Raw genomic sequence first — 15,937 nt, 5'->3', positions numbered from 1 at the left:
ATTATTATTTCAAATAGAATAGTGTTAGAGATAGGACGATGATAGAAGTGAGGGTGGTGTTGGATGTCATTTAGTGTTGTTTAAACCAACTTGATATATTTTTTTTTAATTTAAGCCCTCAAAACTAATAATATGGACTTAATATGGTAATTTTGAGCCTGAATTATATATCACAAGCTCGGCCCACTTGGACCATTAGATATGTATTAAAGCCTTAAGACTCGAATACAGTTATACGAACTTAAGGATATTTATACTCTTATCAAGTTCTAATTAAATCGAACACAGACACAAATTTAGAAACTTGTTATTACTCAAGAGATCAAGAAACAAAGGCGACAATTAAAGGGGATTGATATGAAAACGTTTAATAACTTTCCAATTACACTTTAGGCCTTGCATAAACTTTTTGCGATATACATTACATCAAATATGTATGCAATTCTGGGCCTAGGTTAAATTAGACTCAAAATGTATATGTATGGCAGTTCCATTATATAAACGGGCTCAAGGAAAGTGGTGAAGCCTCTCCAATGGCCTTTGGAAATGAGAGGGCTGAGAAAAAAAGGGACTCTATACGGTTACATGTATTTATGAATATATTTATACTTTTATCAGGTTCTAACTAAATCAAACACATACACTTTTCCTCTTTTTATTTTTTCGTCTTCGCCGATGATTTCCCTTGCCGGAACTCACTGTAAACAGACGAACGGAGGAGAGGTAACGGGACCTGTCGTGCTATTCTCAGTTTCCTCACTTTTTCTGTTTTGAAATGGGGAAGATGGGGTGAATAAATTTGGGATATACTTGGTTCCTAATATCTTAGTAAAATCCCCCCCCCCCCCCCACCCTCCCCCTCCTTTTTTGTTTTTTTACTGAAAACAGGACTTTCCCCAAATTTTTTGGTCCAGTAGTTATGGGATATAATCCCTTTAAATATAATTAACTAAAAAAATAGTAAAACAATCATGAATGGTGAAATTGGTATTATTTAAATTTTAGGAGGACAATATAAGTTTTTAAACCTACTAAGATTAGTACATAAGTATATCTATTGGATAAGATCCCTATTTAAATTCTAAAAAAATACATATTTTTAAAGACATAGATTTGTGGATCGAATATTTATTTAGGAATAAAAGGAGGATCACTCAGACTCATTCGGTTTATGAAAAACAAAAAAAAATTCAAGTCGCTCGAGATCAATTCATGTGTAGTTCAATTGAAGCTCATCTCAAATTAACTTGTCTTCTAAATAAAATAAGTTTGAAAAAAATCTTCGAAAATTCGTTAAATTTTCAAAACAAGCGATCGAATTTTTTTTTTTATTTTATTTTCTCACACCTGCATCCAGCCTCGGGCCTCCACCCGTCCACCGGCTCAGCCGTGAATAAACACCCGTAATTTCACCGCCATCTCTCAGACCCTTCCAACCAAACCGCACGGGGAAAAAAAAAAAAAAAAATTCGAAGCTTTCATCGATCTTCCAGAAATGGCGGGGAGATCATCATCGGGGTTCGGATCGATGGCGACGATGATCGTCACCAACACGCCGGCCAAAGACCTCGCGTACTCCAACTTCGCCTTCTGCTCGCCCTCGGATCTCCGGACCTTCTCCGTCGCCGGATCGAAGCACGCCTTCGCTCTCGTCGGCAATTCGTTCGTCTTGTCAATATCATATCCTCTTTACTTAGTCATATGTCTACGCTTTCGTGTTTGAATTGTTTTAGCTGTCTTCGATTGAAGTGAATTCTGATTTGGTAACCGTTCGTTAATTTTAAAACACTTTTTTTGAGTTGTCCTGCCGAAGATGAGCTCAATCCGATAACAACAAGTGCTTGATCCAATGTACCAACTTTGCATTCAGAGTTCCGGAAACTAGTTGTTGCTTTTTTGGCCAGTGAGTTGTGAATTACTCCATGTCTTCTTGTTTTTCAACCGGAAAACGCAATAAGAATAGTACTAGTTTGAAGCTGAGTCACATAATGCGCGTGCGCGAGCATGAAAGAGTCTTTCAAAAACATTCCAACCCGCTAAAATTCATGATTATACAACATTCGGGGTTTGTCGTTTTTACTTTTTACCGCGGTCTTTGATTGGAGTGAATTCTGATTTGGTCTTTTCTGGCAGTATTTGGCGATGCGTTCTGGAAATTAGTTGTCATTTTCTTGGCCACTTGTTTGCGAAATTATTGGATGTTTTGTTTATCTTAACCGAAAATGCAAAAGAATTGTAGTTAGAAGTGCGTACAAATCTTCAAGTAGCGCTTCCTGCTGAACTTGTTAAGCTCAGAGGATTAGTGGAGTATTAGCGACCCAGTCATTTTCTGGACTCCCAGACGCGTGGTTGGTTTTATAGCTTCAACTTCCAAGTGAATTTGCATTCTCAGTTCCAATGAAAAGAAACCTGAATCTGTATTGAATTTATGTGATTTATTTATTGTGTCTTGGTGTCCAATTTTCCTATTGAGAGGTCTAGGGTTGGGATTTATACTCGTAATACTTCATTTTTCTCATTTTTGTTTTGATTTTTAGCCTCGAATTTTCATCGCCAAATTTGTAATAAGACTTTAAATTCGTGTTAATATGTTGAAGCCGTAGACACATGCTCCGGGACCCTACACATTTTTTTGGGTGCACATCCAACTAGTTAGTGTTCTACACGTGTGGGAATACATACAGGGCAGTAGCCATTTTCATGCTTCCTAGTATTGTGCAATTGTTTTCTAACATGGTTTCACATGTTTGTAGTTGCAATTTATGCATTTCTGATTGTCCATGAATAGTTTAAAAAAAAAAAAAAAGGGTCCATGAAGATGGATGGTTCTATGTTATAAACTAGGTGCCATAGCATATACAATGGCGATGTGTTAGAAAGATTAGGCATTGATGCCCTTCTCGTTTAAATGTCCTTGGATAGCTTGCAGTGTATTGTAGCCTTAACAGAAAGTTACATCACATGAAAGCATACCTAATGGCAACATTGCCCTCAACGCGATCCAACGTCGACATGCAAAAGTATCTTCTGGGGACTCAGTATCTATAAGCAGGTTGATTTTTTCCTCTGAAGTCAAAGCAAATAATTTTTTGATCCTTTTTTCTTGGTCTACCCAAATTTTAAATGTTTCATGGTGATAATCAATCTAGATTCGTTCCACCTGAGGACTTCAACCTAGCACTTCTTACTCTTGAATTAGAGTTTGTAAAGAGAGGAGCAAAAGATGAGCAGGTATGGCATTCACGCGTTGTTTTGGATGCTTTGATTGCACTACTTATTTATACTGCTCTGATAGTTGAAAGCAATTTGACTCATCTGGTTGCCTGGTTTATGCTTGGATTGGACATGAATTACTCGTGTCGCAATTATTGTGCTTTCTGCCCAAGGAGTAACTGAATATCTTTGTTCGGCAGGTTGATGCTGTTTCGTTGGCTCAGCAGATTCGGAAGAGATTTATCAACCAGGTAAGAACTGCATGTTGGTTTCCTTTGTTATCAACCATATTGGTATGCTTTCTTCTGTGTGAAGGTCACTATATGCTAATGGTAATCTGACCAATAGACTTTCCATGGCTTTTCTCATGTTGTCTCATGGAATGAAGTATCAAATTAGTCTTATTCTGAATCCTTTGTTTAATGCTTCCATGGGACTTGCGCTGCAAACGAGCCAAGCTTTATAGTGTTCGAGCTCAGCTCGTTTAGTAAACGAGTCTAAAACTTGAGCTCGAGCTTTGCTCGTTTAGTAAACGAGTCAAGCCGAGCTCGGCTCGGTTTGTTTGCAACCCTACATGGGGCCTTATACAACCCCTGTAAGAAATTTAATTTTGAGGGATGCGAAACTTTGTTTCCTGTTTGATTCAAATATGATATGATCTAAGTCGTGGCCTGTGATTGGTATATGGAGAGAATACTTTCCAGAACGTGTATTTTGAAAACTACGTTGAATATTGCACGCAATCTTTCTATGAGGCTAATGGGGATAATGTTTGAAACTTTGAATAGAACCTGTTAGGAACTCAGTTCCCATCCTGCACCCCTCCCCCCGCGGGAGCTATCTGCCATTGGGTATAGTGGGATCTAGATTTTTTTTTGACAAGTAAATAATTATATTAGCAACGAGGCATTAAGGGAATGCCACCCATATAAAAAAACAAAAAGGCCGAAAATCTGATCAAGAGATGGATTACATTCTCTTTTCTCCCAGCTATACAAGCTATTCACCAGAAACTTTTAAGTCTAACCAATGAATTTTCGACTCCTTCAAAACATCTCAAATTTCTCTCTCACCAAATAAGCCACATCAAGCAAAGAGGAACCCACCGGAGGAATATTTTGTGATGAATCTCCTTTATCTATTTCACTTATTCGATTGCATCTTTTAGTGGAACCTACCGGAGCCGTAGCGAAAGTGAGTCTTCCAAAGGCAATTGAGGTTATTCATTGTTGAATGGCGGCTCAAGATCGGCCTCATGAAAACCTAAATCTCAAAAAATAATAAAAAAAAAATAATAAAAAGGACTATCTAAAGATTATGAAAGTTGTTAGAGCTTGTTCCACATTGGTTAAATTATAACCTCGAAAACTAGTATATGAGCCCGGGCAGCCTCTCCACTCGTTGCCAATTGGCTTTGAGTTGGATGCTTTAACATGGTATCAGAGTTAGGCTTTAGGAGGCTTTTGGACAAGACTCTCTTGATTGATTGCCTTGTCGTTCGTACCATAAATGCACCTTGTTTCATTATGATCCCAATGTTATGGATCCTTTGTTTAAACTAAAAACACCCCCCCTCCCTCCTCTTGCGAGTCAGGGGTTGCACATACGGAGGAGTGTTAGAGCTCGTCCCACATTGGTTAATTATAACCTCCAAAACTAGTATATAAGCCTAGGAGGCCTCTCCACTTATTGCCAATTGGTTTTGAGTTGGATGCTTTAACTAAAGTCATTCCAGTTTTAAAAAGAAAAAGTAAAAAATATAAACTCTTATTATTTAGAGAGAGAGAGAGAGTGATAGATTTATTATTTAGAGATGGAGATAGATTGAGCTATTTATTATTTAAGATAAATTGATAGAAATATATAAATCAAGCAAAACTTAAAAAGAAAATGATTCTATAAACCTCCATGAGATAATTCATGAACCTCCGACAGGAAACAATGTGAATGATAGAATAGAAAACGACTCTAGGGAAAAAAAAAGAAGGAAAAAGTAAAAAAAGGGGAAAGTGGAAAGTGACGGAGATGCAGTGTTTCGATCTATATGGTGTTGGTTTTTGTGATTGATATGCGTTGATTAGATTCTTTTTGGAAATTCTGATTTTTTTCTTTTGGAAATTGAATTTGAGGTCTATTTGTAATCCAGGTTATGACAACCGGACAGAAGTTTACATTCGAGTATCATGGCAATGGTTTTATTTCCACGGTTAATCAGGCTGTTTTAGAGGGGCAAGAAAAATCAAAGAGTATTGAAAGAGGGATGATTTCAACCGAGACATATATTGTCTTTGAAGCTTCAAATGCCAGTGGAATAAAGGTAACTACTGCGTCATCCTTGCAATGAACTTGCTGGATTCCTAATTAGCCTTGCTTTAATTAGAATAATTTGATCGCTGATGCTTGTGTGCTTGCATGCCTGGCTTGTTTCCCATTTTTTGTTTGATTACGCTTGTCCGCAATGATTGCTTTGCATTATCTTAGACCCAGAAATGTGCGGGTTCATCCTATTCAACTGACTTTTTATGCAGATTATCAACCAGCGTGAAGCTGCTAGCAGCAACATCTTTAGGCAGAAAGAGTTTAATCTTGAATCACTAGGTATAGGTGGTTTAAGTGCAGAGTTTGCAGATATATTTCGAAGAGCTTTCGCCTCAAGAGTTTTTCCGCCACATGTGACTAATAAGTACTGTTTCTTCATCTATAATTTCATGATTATCCAGCCTGGTTTTGAATTATATATAATAAATGCTATTAGTAGCATGTTTTTGTCATGGAAACAAATTTATGTTTCAGGTTGGGCATCAAGCATGTGAAGGGAATGCTGCTTTACGGGCCACCTGGTACAGGGAAGACTTTAATGGCTCGCCAGATTGGGAAAATGTTAAATGGGAAGGATCCAAAGGTATACAAGTGAAGCACTTATTTGGTTAGTTCATCCGTTTGAGATGTTATTTGGTGTTTGTTGATTTGAGTAGCAAGTTGAAGTTAAGCATTGCATGCCACAATGCACAGATTCATTGAGGTCCTGCTTGTTGATTCCACTTATTTGGTCTGGTGGTTTCAAAGCTTATTAAATATTATTGATCTTTTCTTGGAATATGTTGTTAATAGCAAGTTTTCCTGTCGCTCTCTTGTATTTATGATACTATAGATCGTCAATGGGCCTGAAGTGTTGAGCAAATTTGTTGGTGAAACTGAGAAGAATGTGAGGGATTTATTTACTGATGCTGAACAGGACCAGAGAACTCGGGGTAAGAGAGCTAGCCTGGAAAATTGTACTTAGTCATTCGCTCTTGCTTCTTTGTCATTCCCTCTTACTTCTAGTGCTTTCATTTCTTTTTTTCAGGGGATCAAAGCGACTTACATGTTATCATATTTGATGAAATTGATGCTATCTGTAAGGTATGAGCTCTCCAAGTCTTCACATTATATCAGTGACAGCACTTTTGAGAGCTTATCTAACAACTGACAAGTCTTATGATCAGCATCAGCATCATTATCTTATCTTGTTAGTATGAAGTCATATGTTTCGAGTTAGGTCAAATCTCTCTAATGCAGTTCGGAAAAATTCTTGTTGAGTTTGTATTAACCAAAGGCTTCTTGATTTATACCCAAGTTTGTTGAAGAGATTAATATTTCAATGCTAATAATTTATTGGAGCTTTGGATAACTTTGCGTTTGACTCTTCATTGGTTTGAATGTTCTAGTGAGCCGTGTATCTGTTAGGAATTTCAGTCTTGCGGGTACTACAAATACCCTGTAAATTATGATAATTATCGTGGTTCTTGATGCTCATTTGTCAACAGTTTGTTTACTTGGTTCTTCAATATGTTATTTGCTTTGCTATTGCAGTCAAGAGGTTCAACTAGAGATGGTACTGGAGTTCATGATAGCATTGTTAACCAGCTCCTGACAAAGGTTGGTTTAACTGCTTCTCAACTTGTCTCAGTAGAATTATAGGGAAGATTTCACAGAGTAGTAAAGTTAAAATCAGGATAATAGTTAACTGTAACTGATGGGAAACTGCTTGATATTAGATAGACGGTGTTGAGTCTCTGAACAATGTGTTGCTGATTGGGATGACCAACAGAAAGGATTTACTTGATGAAGCACTTTTAAGGTGACTTCTCTAGAGCTTTTCTCTTCGATCTTGTGCTAGATTATTTCATCCTTTATAGGATATTGACTGTTTGCTTTTCAGGCCTGGGCGTTTGGAAGTCCAAGTGGAGATAAGCCTTCCTGATGAGAATGGTCGTTTACAAATTCTTCAGATTCACACAAATAAGATGAAAGAAAATTCTTTTCTTGCTCCTGACGTGAACTTGCACGAACTGGGTATGTGAATCTAGTCTACAAAAATACAATATATTATTTGCAATGATAAATTATCCAATTATTTGTATCCATTTCCACTTTAATTGTCTGTTCTCACACTGGCATGATGACTTCCCACATGTTGTTTATTTAAATTCTTCTGAACATCTATAAGTGCTTGAGTGTTTTTTGTTGTTGGATGTGCATAGCAAATACAGTTATCTATACAGACATGGAATCCCAGAAAATTAAGAGCAAGTGGTTCTTTTTAAGATCATCAAAAGAAAATTTTATTGAAGAAGCTCGATAAGGGTACATCGAGAGAGAGAGAGCTTAGCATCAAAAGAGGGAAAACCTCAAACAATCATGTGCGAAAAGCTACTCCCAAAAAGAGAGAACAAGAAAAAAAACATTCAACAGAAAGTTGAATGTAGGAGAAACCGCCCAAACTCTGCCCGAATTTACTACCAAAAAGAGAACAAAGCCAAAGTCTATGCCTCCTGATCCCATCGAGGGAACTCGTAAAGTATTCAATGGAATAGTGAGCAAGATCAAATTTACTCTTGACCCAAATGGCAACTCTGAACTTTATGAGATCCACCACCATCGCCAAAGGAAGAAAGTGGTTACAACTTACAAAGTAACTGAACTCATTCAAGCCTCCTTAAATTCTTTTTTTTTTTTCCACATGTCCATAATTTGTTTGAAGTATGTGCTTACCAACCTTCGAATGGTGTTTCTAATGCCATACCTTTGGCAAGGCTTCTGTGGAATGCCTCAAGACTTCAACTTGCCTGGCCATATGCTTCACTCAGTGATGAACCATTGATGTCCCTATATTCTCTTTTACATGTTTTCTTGATGGAAAAGGGACGTTTATCCTTCCCATAATTTTTATACATGCTGTAACAACTCAACTTTATGAAGTAAACGGCTCTAACAGATAGTAGTATGTGGGTAATGAGAAACTTGGTATAAAGAATGCTCGCTTTACACATTGGGTTTTGATAGTGGTATTGCCGCGAGGAATTTCAATTGGGCGTATCATAGAGCCTATATATGTTGTATGCAAACAAAAGGAAACAGTTTAGCGATGCCGCTATGTAACAATGAGTTTCTACTGATGGCCCAGCCGTTATGATGTTCTTTACGTTAAAAAAATTTAAAGTAATGATTGTTGGTTCTCACTTCCGATATAAGAATGATAATGTTGCTTGTTAGATATGTTAAATTTGTTGTCTAGTACATTCATGGCATTCGGTAGTGTGTATTTCGGTTAGTATTGTTGTCCAGGAGCTATGTAGCGCGGGACACACAGCCATGATTTCCAGAAAAATATGGACACAGACGGCAAAGATAAATGAATAAGTAGTATTTATATTAAACCAGTGAAAACATAGTTAAATGTAGAAGCATGAAGCATCAATATGTTTAAACAAGCATCATATGACACTTTTAACCCAATTTTGTTGAAGCTATACACATTTACCCCCCAGAAATTAAAAAATTTGCATATTTAACCCCTACCGCGTCCCCTATGTGTCCCTCCTTGCCCCCCCTGGAAAAATTTAATGTGGTGTGTCCCGTACGTCTTTTGTCGTGTCCCCATGTTCGGGCGTGTTGGACACGGATATGGCGACCTCTTGGAGTGTCAATGCTTCATAGCCCAAGAGTGTTCAGTAAGCCCCTTCTGTGCTACTGTGGATTGTAAGAAATAAAATCAATAGACAAAAATAATGGCAGAATTAATGAAAATAAACTAGCATAAAACCAGTGCAGTTACCTTTTGTAACTTCAGTAGGCTATTAATGGCAGCAAATTCTTTAAGCATTTTATTGATGTGTGAATTTTCTTACTTCTGTTTCTTGTTCCCCCTGTACCTCTTCTTTTTTGAAGTTAATTTGTTTTGTAAGGAGTTGAGAATTGATGGTGATCAGAATATTAAGTTCCACCTGTGTAAACTAACAGATATTGGTTCCCTTCTCTTATGACCTGTATGAGTGAGACTGTTATAGGAGGTGCAGATTATAGTGGGTTCAGTGTTCTTGAAATTTAATGCTTTTTTAAATTTGGTTAAGAATGGTCCTCTGCAATTGTTATGAACTTATGATGCGTGGTACATAGATGGATTTCAGACTTGTATTCAGCTCAATATTTCTGCCAAGTGGTAGATTTTTCTGCCCAAAGAGCATGTATGGTAAAATCTCCTCTCTTTTTTTGGGTTTATGAGTGCAGCTGCTCGGACAAAGAATTATAGTGGTGCAGAGCTTGAAGGTGTTGCAAAAAGTGCAGTATCGTATGCTTTAAATCGGCAATTAAGCATGGATGACCTAACAAAGCCAGTGGATGAGGAGAGTATCAAAGTCACCATGGATGACTTTTTGAATGCCCTTTATGAAGTTAGACCAGCATTTGGAGCTTCCACCGATGACCTTGAACGCTGCAGGTAAGACTAGTTTATCTAGCTTAACTTCTTTCCATTCATTTTATTTTAGATTTGGTATATAGCCTTAAGTCTTGACCCACCTTGCTCGGATAGTTTTGATAAGCGCAATTATGGAGTTTCAGTGTTTTCGTACACTGAAGGGCTTTAAAATGAATAGCTTGTAAATGTTTATGATTCTTGAATTCTGAATTTTCCATAGATTTTTTTGTATATATAGCCTGAGCTGCAAGTTCAACAAAGGCTATCATCATATACTCCCCCTCCCCCCTCCCGGGTTGTAATATGGCTGTAGAGCGGAGTCAGTGGACAGAAGAATCCAAACTTCTATTCCTACTTAAATGCAATGCGCAATTGATTTGTTTATATGCTCAACTAGAGTGAAAACAATGTTGTATAGGTATGCATGAAGCTTTTGGTGCATCTATACAGCTGATAGACTTTCCGTATGACTAAGCTTAACTAACCTTGTGTGACTAGGCTTCACTAACCTAATTTAAGATATCTTTTCTGATGCCTCTTCTGCTTCCCTCCCACCCCCCAAACCATCCAAGAAGGATAGACAGCAACAATATGACATTAAGTGAACAAATATATGCAAATGGCTTGCTTTCTACTGAGAATTAATTATATGTCATGTCATTCTTCCTCTTAACCAATGTTGTCAGCTTGTCAATGTAAACCTGGGCTTGGCGGTAAATAGTTTACACAGTTTCTCATTTTGGACGGTGCTCAATTTGGATTTTCTAACCAGTTGATTCACCTCTCACCTACTGAACGACATTTTCAGACTTAATGGCATGGTGGATTGTGGTGCACGACATGACCACATATATAAGAGAACAATGCTACTGGCTGAACAAGTAAGAGTGAGCAGAGGAAGCCCACTAGTTACTTGTCTTCTAGAAGGTCCCAGCGGCAGGTATGTGCCTCACTTTCTTGCTTTCAAAAATAATGGTCATTTTTCTAAAATCTCATCTTTTTTGGACAGTGGTAAGACTACATTGGCAGCTACTGTTGGGCTTGACAGTGATTTTCCGTATGTCAAGATAGTAAGTAATCCTTGTAGGCTGACATTGCTCATTCAAGTTGAACTCTCTCTTTCTCATCTTGCTCAACTCGACTTTTTACTCATGGCAGATCTCAGCTGAAACAATGATTGGGCTTAGTGAAAGCAGTAAATGTACTCAAATTGTCAAGGTATTTGAAGATGCTTATAGGTCACCATTGAGCATTATCATTCTTGATGACATTGAGAGGTAACTCTAGCTCTCCAAATATTTAAGTATTTTATTATGTTCGTCCCTTCATTCTGTTGGTAATTAGTGCGTTTGGCATTTGTTAGTACAGGCTACTGGAGTATGTTGCAATTGGACCTCGGTTTTCTAATTTAATCTCTCAGACATTATTGGTTCTTCTCAAAAGGCTTCCTCCCAAGGTATCTCCTGCCATTTTTGTGTTGGCTGAGATATTAAGTTGCATTTTTCTTGTTGAGCATGTATTTGGTTGCTTGTTACCCTAACATGGTAGCGTTTGGCAGATTTCACGCAAATCCTTGTGACTGCTTAAAGTTAGCTTTTATATGGGCTCTCTTTAGAAAAATTTCTCTTTACACATGGCATTCTATGAGAGGTTATATCAACTATTTAGACGGAATGAGCTTTTCCTCCCTAAACAGGTTAAACTTGCTTGTCTTATATGTGGAAACCAAGTAAAAGTTCTGGTGTCAAAATGTTTTGAAGTTATAAATATTCAGTTCTCTGGGTGATATGGATGCAAATTGGTCATCACATGTTGGACAGCTTTCGAAAACAATTAAGAAAGAGTGATGATCCAAGATCAGGAGATACCTAAGAGTGATCATTTTAGGTACTTAGGCTCAATTATTAGTAGAGATGGAGAGATTGACTATGATTTGACCCATAGGATCCAAGTGGAGTGGCTCAAGTGGAGGAGCGCTATTGGTGTACTGTGTGACAAGAGGGTACCCATAAAATTTAAGGGAAAATTCTATGGAACTGCCATTAGACCAGCGATGCTTTACGGGACAAAATGTTGGCCTATTAAGAAACAACAGGTGAACAAGATGAGTGTAGCGGAAATGAGAATGTTGAGGTGGATGTGTGGTAGGACTAGACGAGACAGGATTAGAAATGAAACGGTTCGTGAGATGGTAGGTGTAGCACCCACAGAAGAGAAGTTGAGGGAAAATAGGCTAAGATGGTTTGGGCATGTCTACCGTAGACCAGGAGATGCAATAGTTAAGAGAGCGGATAGGATAGCTTTGGATAGCAATGCTACGGGGAGGGGTAGACCTAAATTGACATTAGATGCTGTGGTGCGCAACGATATGAGTATAGTAGGTTTGTGTGAACAAGTGGCCCTTGACAGAGCTCAATGGAGGAAAATGATTCATGTCGCCGACCCCAAGTGATTGGGACATAAGGCTCGGTTTGGTTTGGTTTTAAGTCATAGTAGTAGGACAACCTTTTCTGTATCAGAGAGAACTTAATTGGGGCAGAGAGAGCTGAATTAGAGACTAGAGAGAGCTGAAGTGGTAAAACAAAAGAAAAATCAAAAGATATATCAATTTCCTTTGGAGTTCCTGCTCACGAAAGGAAACTTCTGCTATCAAAAGGAAACTGAAGGTACAAATGTACCATGCAGCCTTCTGTCTTCAAGCATAATATCCTTGTAGCCACGTTACTCTTCAGTTTTCTGTTGAGGTCTATCCGGGGCTGTAGTATGTTCCAAGGGTTGGGCAATCTTGAATTCTCAATACTTCCATGCAGATGATTATCTTTAGCAGCTGTTAGCTGCTTTTACCAGTACTCTTTTTTTTTTTTATCCACTTATCTTCCTAGCATGCATTTTTTTTATAGTTGAGGACCATTGTCCTGTCACTGAGTACTGAATTTCACTCCCACACGGAGTTGCGTGTACTTTATTTGCAGTGCTCTACTGTTATGTTAACATAATTTTTCCTTAGTCGTGGCTTCTGCCTGTTGAAACATTGTCTGTGTTTGTGTTTTCACTTATTTTGGAGATTTTTCATTTCTAAATTCTCGTATTTTGTCACTAAAAACTTTCAGGGGAAAAATGTTCTCGTGATCGGTACTACGAGTGAGGTGTCTTTCTTGGATTCAATTGGCCTTTGTGATGCCTTTTCTGTCACATACCATGTTCCAACCCTGAAGACAGAAGATGCTAGAAAGGTAAATCACCATTCTCTCGACGGGGATCATGACCTCATTGCCATGTTTTCTTGTGTGAACCTGTTTGTCTTTTTATTATAGTTAGGGCTCTTTCTTGGTTGATAGCAGGAGGTTTAATGTGAGCGTGTAAACAATCAAGGACGGCCATGTAATGGCTTGCAGGACCGTGGTTGTCATTGCAACCAACAGTAAACCCAGAGTCCTTGCGCTCAATTCCCACTGCAACATCTTGACTTACTAATTGTTGTTTCTGGGTGGTTTTAGGGGTGGGTATTAAGAGGGTTCACCTCAGAGGGGTGCCTAGTCATCTGAGGATAGGAAGATTGAAGCTGGCTGACAGAAACAACCCTGTCTTCTCCACAATTTGCTTGGAACAAAACTTTTTTGAGAGTCTGATGCCCGTGAATCTCCTAAGTTCTGTCCTTTTCTGGATGCTCCTAATTTTGTCCCTTCCTGTGTGTGTCTGAGAAAGAAGGTTTCTTAAATGTTTTGCATGTGTGCATGCTTAAATAGGTTTGTTGTTAACAATGGCCGTTCAAACATAGGCATGATGAACTTATCCTTCTGAATGGCACAATGATAGTCAGGTATAGTAAACTATCAACCTTTTCCTGGTGGGGGATTGCTCCTCAATTGTGGAGCTCTTTCTTTGGGAACTCATGTTCTTGATTCCTACACTAATAACCAAATGCGCTAAAATTTGCACCCATTTTCTCTTCCATTTTTCCTTTTATTTCATTGTTTTGTTTTGAACTTGGTATATAACCTTAGAACTTGATGCAATTTGTTAAGGTATGTGTATGAAGATCTTCCACTCAAATTTCGTTTCAGAGTTAATACATATTTCATGTTCTTCCTTACAGGTACTACACCCGCTTAATGTTTTCTCTGAGGATGATGTTGATGCTGCTGCTGAGGCCTTGAATGATGTAAGCTTACGAGTTCTATTCTCTCTCCACTCAATTTCCTTTTCAAATCTTCTTTTTCCGTTTTACTGATGATGGACAAAACAAGGACAAGGTTATTGCAACTAATAAAACTTGTAGTGGCTATCTTTGGATAAAATGATTAGGTTTCTCACTCTTGATTGTTTGATCTGGTACTACAGATGCCAATCAAGAAGCTTTACATGGTGGTTGAAATGGCTGCTCAAGGCGAACAAGGTGGAGGAGCAGAAGCCATTTACTCAGGCAAAGAGAAGATCAAAATCGCTCATTTCTACGATTGCCTTCAGGATGTAGTTCGGTATTAGCAGGGAAGTTTGCTTCCATCATGATTCCTCAAGGTTTATAGCCTATACAAACCGAGTTTTTTGATTTGCTTGATTGACACCTTCTACTGAGCATACACGGCTTTGGAGGTAGCACTGTACTGGATTTGATTAGATTATCTACAACTCTCCTGAATCTGGTGATAACTAATTTATTTTTTTTTATTTTTTTTATTTCTATACGACTTGTAGAAGTTTTGGCAAAGAGGTGAAGTTGATCAAAGTTTTGCGATTTTGCGACTTTCCTTTGATGATTTTTTCTTTAGAGAGATGACCTATGGATTGGTTTGTATTTGTGTACTGTGATTTCCATTTGGTCAATGTATTGTGCCTGAATTTCTGTATGATTGGTCCTTCCACTTATCAAATGGGTTCAGATTTTTGTGCAACCAAACAAAGCTTTGATCTTGACTTGTCTGTGAGAGAGAGCATGGGAGGGGCCGGAGGGAGATGAAGACGACTGCCATGATTTAGCTGCTCCAGACCCTTGTAGATAAAAAGATGGAAGTGTGTATGTAAGGCTATGCTTTGTTTGACAAAAAAAAACCCATTTGAAATTCAAGGTTGGCTAAATGGAGAAGCAAGGTCTCCACTAGCCACCAAAAGAGCTTCTGTTTGGCCTCATCTCAAATCCCAAATTGGAGAAAGGACACACTACTAACATATTATTACACCATATGAATAGAGGATCTTATTGTCATCCAGATAATCCATGAAGCACTGGCTTGGGCCAATTGCAGTGTGTGTCTCAGGAGGCCTCCATGGACCCTATTTAGGGGTGCACACCGACTGGCTAGTCCGTCGAAGTACTATCTCGGACAATTTGCAGTGCATATCTTTGACTGAGTCGACTTTTTAAACCCGTTCGGTAAATAGAATGAACCTAGAAATAACCCTTGAAGTCTATCATACAACTTAATAAGGCGGGTTAGCCTGTTTGTATAAAAATAGGGCGCTGCTATTCGTAGCCTTTTATTTTCTCTCATAGCCCACTACATTTCGGTAAATAGTTATTGAAAATAAGATTATATTTCGGTAACTACATGTCGAAAATATGTTCAACTTTCGGTAAACAACTACCGAACATACATTGCGGTAAATAGCTGTTGAAAAAAATACTATTATATTTCGATAATTGGATGCTGAAAATATATCTTAATTTCGATAACTAGCTGTCGAGTATAATTGAAAATTTTTAACGGGCTATGGAAGAAAATAAATGGTTGCGAATAGCCGTGCTTTAAAAATAACTTTAGACTGATTTTTAATATTCTAAGTTAAGATGGGTATGGGGGTGGCCCATACGTATGTGGACTGGTATAACTTGTGGGGTTGTAAATTTTTGTACTATTTTTTTTAAAGCAAATTAAATTGAAAAGGGCGTAAGCAGAACCGAGGCGTGCTATGAAATTCCATACTCATCCTCTTCAACAGTAAGATGATGTGTTGTTCATCTTGTTACACAGCCATACATTGCAAAAT

The 15,937-nt window shown here is 38.0% G+C and overlaps 1 protein-coding gene and 1 long non-coding RNA gene across 2 annotated transcripts; one reads left to right on the top strand and one right to left on the bottom strand.

Moving 5' to 3' along the window:
* Window positions 1–1,171: 1,171 nt before the first annotated feature.
* Window positions 1,172–3,094, bottom strand: LOC131328829 (uncharacterized). The gene is made up of 2 exons (XR_009200547.1): window positions 2,962–3,094; window positions 1,172–1,685 (listed from the first exon to the last, which is right to left on the bottom strand). It is a non-coding gene; the product is annotated as an uncharacterized LOC131328829 (long non-coding RNA).
* On the top strand, window positions 1,496–14,799 carry LOC131328828 (vesicle-fusing ATPase-like). The gene is made up of 20 exons (XM_058361756.1): window positions 1,496–1,682; window positions 2,959–3,052; window positions 3,150–3,231; window positions 3,414–3,464; window positions 5,360–5,530; window positions 5,742–5,896; window positions 6,007–6,115; window positions 6,365–6,464; window positions 6,560–6,615; window positions 7,066–7,131; window positions 7,251–7,333; window positions 7,415–7,548; window positions 9,763–9,973; window positions 10,761–10,892; window positions 10,962–11,022; window positions 11,111–11,229; window positions 11,321–11,408; window positions 13,063–13,185; window positions 14,049–14,114; window positions 14,294–14,799. Exons 1-20 carry the CDS (start codon window positions 1,496–1,498, stop codon window positions 14,435–14,437), a joined length of 2,232 nt encoding a protein of 743 aa, XP_058217739.1. The 3' UTR covers window positions 14,438–14,799.
* The last annotated feature ends 1,138 nt before the right edge of the window (window positions 14,800–15,937 follow it).

The sequence above is a fragment of the Rhododendron vialii genome, chromosome 6a, assembly GCF_030253575.1.
Source record: "Rhododendron vialii isolate Sample 1 chromosome 6a, ASM3025357v1".
NCBI classification, from domain to species: Eukaryota; Viridiplantae; Streptophyta; class Magnoliopsida; order Ericales; family Ericaceae; genus Rhododendron; species Rhododendron vialii.
This window is presented reverse-complemented; position numbering and strand designations above follow the sequence as displayed.

What these genes read in the sequence shown, in the direction of transcription:
- LOC131328828 (XM_058361756.1), top strand. Translation starts at nt 1,496, where the DNA reads ATGGCGGGGAGATCATCATCGGGGTTCGGATCGATGGCGACGATGATC. An exon ending in GACTCAGTATCTATAAGCAG is followed by an intron (nt 3,053 to 3,149) that starts GTTGATTTTTTC and finishes TAATCAATCTAG; the next exon opens with ATTCGTTCCACCTGAGGACT. An exon ending in AAATTGATGCTATCTGTAAG is followed by an intron (nt 6,616 to 7,065) that starts GTATGAGCTCTC and finishes TTGCTATTGCAG; the next exon opens with TCAAGAGGTTCAACTAGAGA.